The sequence below is a fragment of the Vigna angularis genome, chromosome 4 (genome assembly GCF_016808095.1).
Source record: "Vigna angularis cultivar LongXiaoDou No.4 chromosome 4, ASM1680809v1, whole genome shotgun sequence".
In the NCBI taxonomy this organism is placed as follows: domain Eukaryota; kingdom Viridiplantae; phylum Streptophyta; class Magnoliopsida; order Fabales; family Fabaceae; genus Vigna; species Vigna angularis.
Window position 1 is genome coordinate 32,125,732 of NC_068973.1, and position 11,769 is coordinate 32,137,500.

General features: G+C 40.4%; 1 protein-coding gene across 1 annotated transcript; it reads left to right on the forward strand.

Annotated features, from left to right (window-relative positions):
• The first annotated feature begins 360 nt into the window (after positions 1–360).
• LOC128196274 (uncharacterized) lies at positions 361–1,368 on the forward strand. Its single transcript, XM_052876528.1, has one exon. The coding sequence runs from the start codon at positions 361–363 to the stop codon at positions 1,366–1,368; it is 1,008 nt and encodes a 335-aa protein (XP_052732488.1).
• The last annotated feature ends 10,401 nt before the right edge of the window (positions 1,369–11,769 follow it).

An 11,769-nucleotide genomic window follows, 5' to 3' on the forward strand; every position in this document is an offset into this window, starting at 1 on the left:
AGTTTTATTAATTTTATTTTGAACGTTCGGTCACAGTTTTGTAAGACCGTTCGTCTCTGAACTCTTGCTTGTATCGCGTTCGTTATTTCTGTATGTTAAGCCGTTCGGCTTTTGACGCTCGTTCAGATTTGTAAGACTGCACTGTTTTATTTGATTAATGTAATTAATTCTGATTATGGTAATTACTATATTTTGGGATGTTACATTAGTGGTATCAGAGCAGTTTTGTTCTCTTAAAGGACGCTGTAGGTTATGAGTGCACTGTGTTTTTGCTGTGTGCTTAATATGTGTTTAAAATGAGTTATTTCTCAACTCTTTGCATGTAACTAACGTTCATTTTTCTCTGTGTCCAGAGAACGAATGGCACCTAGACTCCCTCCTCCACCACAACCTACTGAACCAGATGCGTCCAACAACGCTAGGTTGTTGGAAACGGTGATTGATCGATTGCAGCAACAAAACACGACTTTAATGGAGCAGAACGCCACCCTGATGCAGCAGAATCAGAGTGCCATGCAGAGTTTGGAGGCCTCGCGTGCCAACTCTGAAACGACGCAAAGACAATTGATGGAAATTTTAGCAGCAACCAGGCACACTTCAGGGGCGTCTTCTTCCAACGCTGCCCCGCCTGCTGCCGAGTGGAGCTTGGAGAGCTTCCTCCAACACCATCCGGCCAAATTCAGTGGAAAATGCCTTCCTGATGAGGCAGACCAGTGGCTGAGAGACATGGAGCGTATTTACAATGCTAAGAGGTGTCCAGATGAAAGCCGCTTGGCTTTTACAGAGTACTTACTGACTGGTGAAGCTAGCCACTGGTGGACGAGTATGAAAGCCATCTTAACGGACGCTCAGAATCCCATCACCTGGGCTGTTTTCAGAAGCAAATTTTATGAGGAATACTTCCCAGATAGCGTTCGTTACGCTAAGGAAGTCGAGTTTCTTCAACTAGCGCAAGGAGCGAAGTCTGTGTCGGAGTATACCAACACATTTAAACACCTCCTGAGGTTCAATACGATGGCCACCAGTGAGGAGTGGCAGTGCAGGAAATTTGAGAACGGACTGCGGAGTGATTTGAAGGTCTTGATTTCCAGTTTGTGCATCCGGTCATTTCCTGCTATGGTTGAGCGAGCCAAGGTTTTGGAGAAGAATATGGCAGAGGCGGAACGGCTGAAGAGGCAGCAACAAGGGAGTAGGGGACCGATCGTGTCCAGGGGAGGAGCTGTTCAGAGGAGACCTCCTTACGCTCGTCCAAACCAGCCTTCTCATGCAAGCGGATCTCAAGGAGTAGTTCCTGTCGGACAGTCTGGACAGGGAAGTGTCGTTTGCTTCCGGTGTGGAGGACCACATTATAGGTCTTCATGCCCTTAGTTGGTGGGAGGAAAGCACTGCAACCGTTGCGGAAGAAACGGGCACTTGGATCACGAGTGCAGTATGAGTGAGCGTGCAGTGATGAGGCCACCCAATGCTGGGAGAAATCAGCCAAGAGGAGGACGAGCCCAAGCGAGTGGGCGTGTGTATGCTATAACGAGCGTTGAGGCAGCGAGCTCAGGTAATCTCATAATTGGTGAATGCATGCTGTTTGGTAGATCGTGTTGTGCGCTATATGATTCGGGGGCAACGCACTCCTTCATCTCGAAGGCGTGTGTTGAAAAGCTGAGATTAGAAGTGAGCGAGATGCAGTTTGATCTGGTGGTGTCTACCCCAGCAGCTGGTGAGGTTAGGACGTCCACTATGTGCGTCAAGTGTCCTATAGAAGTGGAAGGGCGTAAGTTTAAGGTTAGCCTCATCTGCTTACCTCTTCAAGGTTTGGAGGTGATTTTAGGAATGGATTGGTTGGCTGCCAATCGCATTCTTATTGATTGTGGAGCGAAGAAATTGATCTTCCCTGGTGAAGAAGAAGAAGTTCTTTCGGTGACGCTCGGTCAGCTGAAAGAAGACATTATGGGGGGCGCCAGCTGTTTCCTGATTATGACTCACGAGGATCAGGAATCCAGAGGAATGGTAGAAGAACGATCGTCCACTAGTGACGGTAATGGACGATCGGTTGTGGGTGAGTTCGCGAACGTCTTTCCAGAGGAGATACCTGGACTTCCCCCTCATCGTGAAGTTGAGTTCACCATTGATTTGGTAACGACATCGGCTCCTATCTCGGTTCAGCCATATCGGATGTCTCCTACGGAGTTAGCTGAACTCAAGGAGCAAATTGAAGAGTTGATAGAGAAGAAATTCATTAGGCCGAGCGTATCACCTTGGGGAGCGCCCGTGCTGTTAGTAAGGAAGAAGGATGGCAGCTCTCGGTTATGTATAGACTACACGCAATTGAATAAGCTGACCATCAAGAACAAGTACCCATTGCCAAGGATAGATGACCTGCTGGATCAATTACATGGGGCTGCTGTGTTCTCGAAGATTGATTTGAGATCCGGGTATCATCAAATCAGGGTTAAGGAAGACGACATCCAGAAGACAGCATTTAGGTCTCGTTATGGGCATTATGAATATGTGGTGATGCCTTTTGGAGTAACGAATGCTCCAGCCGTGTTCATGGAGTATATGAACCGCATATTCAGGCCTTATTTGGATAAGTTTGTGGTCGTCTTCATAGATGATATTCTCATCTATTCCAAGACCGAAGACGAGCATGAAGAGCATCTTAGACTTGTACTTGGAGTGTTGCGGGAGAAGGAGTTATATGCCAAGTTGTCTAAGTGTGAATTCTGGATGAAGGAGATTCAGTTTTTGGGTCATGTGGTGTCGGCTTGAGGCATCTCGGTAGATCCAGCGAAAGTGCGAGCGGTACTGGATTGGGAGAGTCCGCGTTCGGTCACTGAGGTGCGTAGTTTTGTTGGACTGGCGGGCTACTACAGACGTTTCATTGAAGGTTTTGCTAAGATAGTGGCGCCGCTAACTCAGTTGACTCGTAAAGACCAACCGTTCGCTTGGACCGATCGTTGTGAGGCCAGTTTCCAGGAGTTGAAAGTGAAATTGACGAGCGCTCCAGTGTTAGTTATTCCAGACACGTTTAAACCGTTCGAAGTATATTGCGACGCTTCTCACCAAGGTTTGGGTTGTGTTTTGATGCAAGAGAAGCGAGCAGTAGCTTACGCGTCTCGTCAGTTGAGGATTCACGAAAGGAATTACCCAAGGCACGACCTGGAGTTGGCAGCGGTCGTTTTTGCGCTGAAGATTTGGAGGCATTTCTTGTACGGATCCACGTTCCAAGTCTTCAGTGATCACAAGAGCCTCAAATATTTATTTGATCAGAAGGAGTTGAACATGAGGCAGAGGCGTTGGCTAGAATTTTTGAAGGATTACGATTTTGAACTGCTGTATCACCCTGGGAAAGCTAACGTGGTAGCGGACGCTCTAAGCAGAAAAGTGGTGCATGTGTCGTCCATGATGGTGCGCGAGCTGAGTTTAGTGGAGAGTTTCAGAGATCTAAGGTTACAGTTTGAGTTAGAGCCGAGTAGCATCAAGTGCTGTAACCTTAGAATATCTAGCGATGTGTTTGATCGAATTAGAATGAAGCAACGTGAGGATGAAGAGCTGGTAAAGATTTTAAGCGCGTTCGGTTCGGATCAAGCTAAGGGGTTCAATACGGGAACGGACGGCATGTTGCGTTACCTGGGTAGGACGTGCGTTCCGAATGATGGAGAGCTGAAGAGAATTATTCTGGAGGAAGGTCATCACAGCCGTCTTAGCATGCACCCTGGCATGACTAAGATGTATCAAGACCTCCGGAAATCATTTTGGTGGCCTGGAATGAAGAGTGATGTCGCTCGTTTTGTTGCATCTTGTCTAACGTGTCCACGAGCGAAGGCGGAGTACCAAAGACCTGGAGGATTACTTCAACAGTTGGAAATTCCCGAATGGAAGTGGGATAGCATATCCATGGACTTCGTGACTCATCTACCACGCACGGTCAGGAATCATGATTCAATCTGGGTGATCGTGGATAGGCTAACGAAGAGCGCCCACTTCCTGGCAGTCAACTTGAAGATGTCGATGACCAATTTGGCTAAGTTGTATATCCAGGAGATCGTTCGCTTACATGGAGTACCTTTGAGCATCATTTCCGATCGAGACACAAGGTTCACTTCACGGTTTTGGCAATCACTTCAAAGCGAGCTCGGTAGTAAGTTGCAGATGAGTTCAGCCTATCACCCTCAGACGGACGGCCAATCTGAAAGAACAATCCAGACGCTAGAAGATTTACTGAGGACGTGCGTCCTAGATCACTTAGGCGCCTGGGATGAGGTCCTGCCGCTAGTGGAGTTCACGCATAACAACAGTTTCCAGGCGAGCATTGGAATGGCACCGTTTGAAGCACTCTATGGGAGGAAATGCCGAACGCCACTTTGTTGGTTCAAGGAAGGAGAGAACGTGCTAACTGGACCTGAGCTTATCCAGCAAACGACCGAGAAAGTCAAGCAAATCCAGGAGAGGTTGAAGACGTCTTTGAGCAGGCAGAAATCTTATGCTGATAAGAGGAGAAGACCGTTGGAGTTCGCTGCAGGAGATCATGTGTTCCTTCAACTCAACCCAATCACTGGTGTAGGACGAGCCGTTCGTCCAAAGAAGCTGTCTCCCAAATTCATTGGACCCTATCAGATTCTGAGGAAGATCGGACCAGTAGCGTACGAGCTTGCATTGCCGCCTCAGCTATCAAACCTTCACCCCGTTTTCCATGTTTCTCAACTTCGGAAGTATATAGCGAATCCATCACATGTACTGGAGTTGGAAGACATTCATCTTCGTCCAGACCGAACGTTGGAACTGCACCCAGTCTGTATAGAAGATAGCCGCACTAAGTACTACAAAGGCAAGGACGTTCGTTTGGTGAAGATGGTGTGGGACGCTAAGACTGGTGATTCAACGTGGGAAGTTGAGAGCGCCATGAAGGACTTGTACCCTACTCTATTTCCGGGTGAGTCTTTAATTTTCAAGGTCGAAAATTTTTGTGGATAGGTGGAATGTGAGATCTCGGAAATTTAAACCATGATTACTGTCAAATCTGTCATTATTGCACTGTTGAGTCACCTGACTGCTTCCATAAATGCACCTCGCCACACGTTCAGTGCATTAAAAACGCACTAAACGCTGCATGCACGAGCGCCACTTGTCACGTTGGAAGCTTCTGAAGTCAGAGTGGGTGTGCAGGTGTCGGCTTGGGAGACGTTCGTCTGAACGAACGTGGAATTGAACAAAATGACTTTTTCGAAAAATTCTTCCACTCACCTGCACCACTCATCTTCTTCCTCAGAACCCAACTCTTCATTTTTCTCTAACTTCTCTCTAGAACCAGTCCACCTTCTCTCTACTGTAACTCACCATTCCCTCCTCCGATCACGTTTCAGAACCGTAGAAACGTTCCTGGAGACGTGAGCGTCATTCTGAACCGAACATAATTTGGATCGGAACTGGTAAGTTCTCGTCGTTAACCGTTCGTCCTTTTGGTTTCATGCGAACCCTAGTTCTGGTTGCATGCTTGAGTTATAGGTCTAAGTTGTTCTGATTTCTGGTGTTGTAGATTAAGTGGAAATTGTTGAGAGAAACCTGAGGGTAGAACGCTGTTAGAGGAAGCGCTAAAACTTGCTTTTTGGGAGTACACTGCTATCCAGGTAAGGGAAGCTTAATAATTTAGTTTATACGTAGATGATTGTGTACAAGCATGATAGAAATGAAATGTATGAGATGTATGCTGTGTTTGAGTATGCCTGAACGATCGCTGTTATGCATGAATGAATATGGTATGTGTTGGTTGATACGTATGAATTGGATAATGGATGATTATTGTATAGTATGATTTATTAATATGAATTCTATATAATATGTGAATTAAATGATGAATCGGAAATGATAAGATTGTGAATCGTATGAGAAATGTTAAGTTTAGATGAAGATGAAAATCTGAATATGATGATTCTATCATATGATAAAATACGTTCGTTATCGTACGGTCTTATACCGTTCGGTTTCTCTAAAAATGACTTAGAGTGGAATTCTTTCATTTGGGAAGAATTCTGTCCGAAAACGAGCGTCCTCATTTGAAATACTATGTTTGAGCGTTCGGCTCAGCATAGTGATACCGGATACCTTAACTTAAGTGATTTCAAATTATACCCTTACGCTTTAAATAGCGCTCGGTCTTATACCCAGCGTTCGTCTTAAGTAGCGCTCGGTCTTACACTGAGCGTTCGTCCTAAATAGCGCTCGGTCTTGTATTCAGCGTTCGTCCTGAGAAGTGTACGGTCTTATATCGAACGCTCGTCCATACATTTGAATTTCAGAACGTACGTAAATAGCGTTCGTCTCAAATTATCAGTAAATGAATATTCGCTTTCGGTAATTGACTGGCAGTCGATTCCTGTTAAACACTTGTCCTCAGAGTACTAAATATTCGTCTTGTTGTATCTTTATTCTTTTGAATTTAGTCTCAGGTCTTTAAATCCAAATTATTCTGAATCATTTATATTGTATCGCTAAGAGTCGGTTCATTTAACTGATTCTCGCGAAAGTCACGTTCGTCCTCGTTGTGTAGAGGATTGAACGCTCGTCTTTTTATGGAAGTGGAACATAGAATGAAAATGTAAATAAAAGGAAGTATTAAGGTGTGCGAACACTATAAGAAGTGAAATTATGATTTTGGTATTTGAACGAGCGTTCCATGGAGGAACGACTCTGATATATATTGAATATTAAATTTGGTAAAGTATGACTGTGGATAAGTTAAGACTCGCTGTCCATCCTGATGTTCCGTGAGTACTATCTTCATGTAGAGGAAGTATGTCATGTGTGGGAACGGCAGGAGGTCCTTAGTCCATAAGTTAACATGGGCGACGTAAGAACGGACTGACCTCGAGTGGCAGCTGTTTGGTGTATCCCAGTTACTACATCACTCGGGTGCAAGGACGCTTGTAACTACACAGATTCATACGGTCCGGACGGTCGGTCTATATATATATATATATATCAATATATGTTGGATGATGATTTATGTTAAGTTATGTGTTTTGAATGATTTGAATTGTTAGTATTTGTGTTGACGTATGAATTAAATTACTTAAGCTTACCCTTTCGTTTTTCCTTGTGTTGTCGTCTTGTATTTGTACGTTCGTCCTGTCATTGCAATGATCATCCGTGTGGATGTGAGCAGATGGAGGTGCGTCCCTTGAAGAGGTGCTGGAAGAGGAAAATTTGGAAGACGCGAATCTGGTGGATGTAGAAGTTAAAGCCGAGCCTTAGAGCGCTCGCGGGTTTCTGTAGTTAGTTTTATTAATTTTATTTTGAACGTTCGGTCACAGTTTTGTAAGACCGTTCGTCTCTGAACTCTTGCTTGTATCGCGTTCGTTATTTCTGTATGTTAAGCCGTTCGGCTTTTGACGCTCGTTCAGATTTGTAAGACTGCACTATTTTATTTGATTAATGTAATTAATTCTGATTATGTTAATTACTATATTTTGGGATGTTACAGATTCACTCAACATATTTAATGTTTGTTAGCGCTAATAAATTGCAAATTGATGTTTATTGTGAGAGTATCTCACATCAATTTGACTTTTAAAATTTGAGAAATAATCTGTGTCCTCATTTTTCTTTTTCATGTTTGTGAAAAATCTTCCACCAAAAGTGTAAACGATGTTTTGTTAGGTACAAACAAAGTATTACATTAGATAAAACAAGAGATGAACATGAATTTATACATACATAACATATCTTCATTGGTAAGAAGCTTTTCAAAATAGTAAAAAAACAAATCCACGACGGTTTGATACAAAACTACAATGTTGTTGTTGTCAAACCTTTAACATATGTCAAAAGTTTAAAAACTTTATTTAATTGTTTAAACTTTATTTAATTGTTTGAGAACATAAAAAGTTTTACATAAATTTTTATACGAACTTATGTTAATGATTAATTTTACACTAATTCAAATAAAAAATGCATGTGAAATAAATATTTTATTTTTATATTTTTAGTCAAAGTAATGTAGACATGTTTGGAAAAACTTCTTCCTAAAGAAGTATATAAGAAAGTAAATTAAAATTAATTCTCTTCAAATTAAAATCCGCTTATACATCTACACTATATTTATCCAAAAAAATAACCTTACTTTCAAATTACTAAGGATTATATATATATATATATATATATATATATATGTGTGTGTGTGTGTGTGTTATATTATTAAACTTTTAATTAAAATATTAAGTTTGTACGAGATTCATAATCACTTGCACGGATTCATGATCTTCTTTCCAAAACCCAAATATATATAGATGAATTTTTTTTTCCTCGTAAACCATTTTTGAGGACTTGAATTATGCGAAAATTCTAATGCTGAGACCTACAACTAGTTCCAATGTTATAGATAAATAATTTTGGTAATAAAATGATGAGACTATTTGTACTAATAACATAATAAATTAAAGTAATTAATGGGCTTATATTAATGGAAAGAAGGTAAATTATTTGTACATGTAGAGTTTTCTTCAGACGTGGCGGTCTCTGAAAATATACATCAAAGTGTTCATGAACTAAGTAAGCATTACATAGGATGAGCCAGATATGATCTTAAAAATGGTGGAGTATTGTGTTTGTGACAAGTTTTTGTCGTCGAATTTGGATAATGTTTATTGGCATTTGAATGGTTTTCCCTTCTACTCTTCCATGATTAGGTGCCAACATTTGTAGACTCTTGTTCTTCCCTGCTGCAAGCTACGTGCCTCTGTTTTCAACCTTTTGGCCGCAATACAGCTAAAATAATCTACCACAAACTCGAATGCTTTTCCTACCTAACTGTCCTTTCCATGAGAGTGACACGCACACCTGTTATAATTGCAAGCTGGTATTTTTAAACTTTTCCATTTTGTTTTGTCCCGTCCATTATCCTTTAACAACTAAGTTCTTTTGAGGTTTCAAAGCTGTTTTGAATCTGCACACCATCCCCCTCCTCTCTGCATACGCATCTTCACAATTTATCTTAATAATGTATATATAAACTTCTAGTATACTACATCATTTCTTAAGTTGACATTATAACAACTCCAAAGCATTGTTTGGAATCACATTGCACCCGCAATTTGAAACAACATTAATTGATACCTTAGCCAAAGAAAATATCATTTGTAAGTTGGAACAAAACTATTATATATATCATTTGTGAATGAGTGAATCTTTTATCTATCAGTGATAGGTTGAGTCACGCTGCTAATCATTACTCAAAAGTGTTGGTAGCCATTTGCACAGTGGCTTCAATGTAACCCACAAAGAGCAATAGCAGTACAAATAATTTCTTAAAAAGTCTAGAGGCTGCTGAAGTATATCTTCGAAAGACTTAGTAGCACGAAGGCACGAGCCAAAACAATAAATCATCAAACAAGGCTAAAGTAAAGGGAAGGGGGGAAGAACCTAGCAGCTGCAAAAAGCTAATAAATTATGCAACATTTCTTTTATATTGTCGGTCACTAGGCTTTTCGTTGCAGTGTTAAAAGTTGGACAGTGACCTCAGGAATTTAGTCACCAACACCACAACAAATCCAACCTAGTATGGACTCGCCTCAACCATGCATCGTTCAACTGCACTGCCGGAGATTAATTAATACATCAGTAATCCCACATAAACACCTTCTCAGCAACTTTCTATAAAGATTTACCAACTTTTCAACATAGATTTGTTTGAAAGATAGGGTTTTTTCATAACCCTTTTGGACAATCTAAGTTCTACAAACTTTAGTTTTTTGAAAGACTAATCGTCGATCTAAACCTAACACACTTCAGTTTTTTTTCCTGTGTTCTTGTGCGAAAATCAAACTCAAACTATTTTGCTCCAAACCAGTATGTATTATTTAATAAAAGATTTAAAAAATAATTCTGATGTATTATTTTAAAGAATAAAGTACCATATATATATATATATATATTCAAGGATCCTATAATCCTTCATCTACTAAAGAAATGACACGTGCATAAATCTGCACAAATTATAATAATATCTAAATTATAACTAAGACAATATTTAATTGCCTAATATCCTTTAATAGAATATTTGACATATCTTAACACCCCCACTCAAGTTGGTGCATGGATATCACACATTCCCAACTTGAATAGAGATTCATTAAACAATCTTTTTGACACTCCTTTGGTGAGAACATCAGCCAACTGCAATTCTGATCTTATAAAAGAAAATGAAATTATTCCAGCTTCAAGCTTTTCTTTGATGAAATGTCTATCAATCTCCACATGCTTTGTTCTATCATGTTGCACATGATTGTGAGCAATTGCTATAGCCAAAGTATTGTCAGAGTACAAACTCATAGCTTCATTTTGTTTAAAGCCCAAATCTGATAGCATATTTTTAATCCACAAAAGTTCACATACACCTAGTGTCATGCCTCTGAATTCCACTTCAACACTAGATCTTGCTACTACAGGTTGTTTTGTACTCTTCCAAGTTATAAGATTTCCTCCTACAAAAGTAAAGTATCCAGAGGTAGATCTTCTATCATCTTTTGAACCTGCCCAATCTGCAACAGTGTACCATTCTACCTTTAAGTTTCCATGATTTGAGAACAAAATTCCTTTTCCAGGAGCAGACTTCAAATATCTCAAAATCTTTTCACCATCATCTATATGAAGCTTTCGTGGGTAATGCATAAATTGACTAACAACATTCACTGCATATGTGATATCTAGACGTGTATGACACAAATAAATTAATTTTCCTACCAGCCTTTGGTATCTTCCTCTGTCCATGCTTGCTGAATTTGACCATTGAAAGAGTTTATGATTTTGTTCAATTGGTGTATCAGCTGGTTTACTCCCAAACAACCCAGTTTCCGATAGTAAATCAATAGTATATTTTCTTTGGCATAGAAAAATACCATGTTTTGATCTAGCTACTTCAATACCCAAAAAATATTTGAGGTTTCCAAGTTGTTTCATCTCAAATTCAGATGCAAGGTATTGTTGTAAACTAGAAATCTCATCTTGGTCATTTCCTGTAACAATCATGTCATCTACATATATAATCAAAGCTGTAATTTTTCCTTTTCCTCTCTATAGCCAAAAGCCTTCATAGACTTGGTAAACCTTCCAAACCATGCTCTTGGGGATTGTTTTAATCCATAGAGCCTTCTTTAATTTGCAAACCTTCATTCCAATTGAATCAGTCATGCTTGGTGGAGAATCCATATAAATTTCTTCTGAAATTTCTTCGTGTAGGAAAGCATTTTTCACATCAAATTGTAGAAGAGGCTAATCTTGGTTTGCAGCTAGCGACAAAAGTATTCTCACAGTACTGAGCTTGGCTACCGGTGCGAACGTCTCTTGGTAATCTTCACCATAAGACTGAGTGTAACCTATAGCCATAAGTCGTGCTTTATACCTCTCAATAGTTCCATCAGCTTTATGCTTAATTGTAAAGACCCATTTGCAACCCACAGTTTTCTTCCCTCTTGGTAAGGACACAAGATCCCAAGTGTTGTTTCGTTCTAAAGCTGCCATCTCCTCAACCATTGCTTCAGTCCATCTAGGATATGCAAAAGCTTCTTGTATATTACTAGGAATAGAAATTGAAGATAATTGAGATACAAATTATGCATATGATTGAGATAACCTGTAAGATGACACATATTTACTAATGGGATATTTAACTTTGGCTTGGAGGTCTGATTCATATTTAACTAGAGGTTGATCACGCTTAGAACGAGGTGGAAGAATATATTGAACAGTAGTAGACTCAGTGTTTGGTGTGCTAGTGGCTCA

Excerpts from the sequence above, each read along its gene's own strand:
- LOC128196274 (XM_052876528.1), top strand. The coding sequence starts at position 361 with ATGGCACCTAGACTCCCTCCTCCACCACAACCTACTGAACCAGATGCG.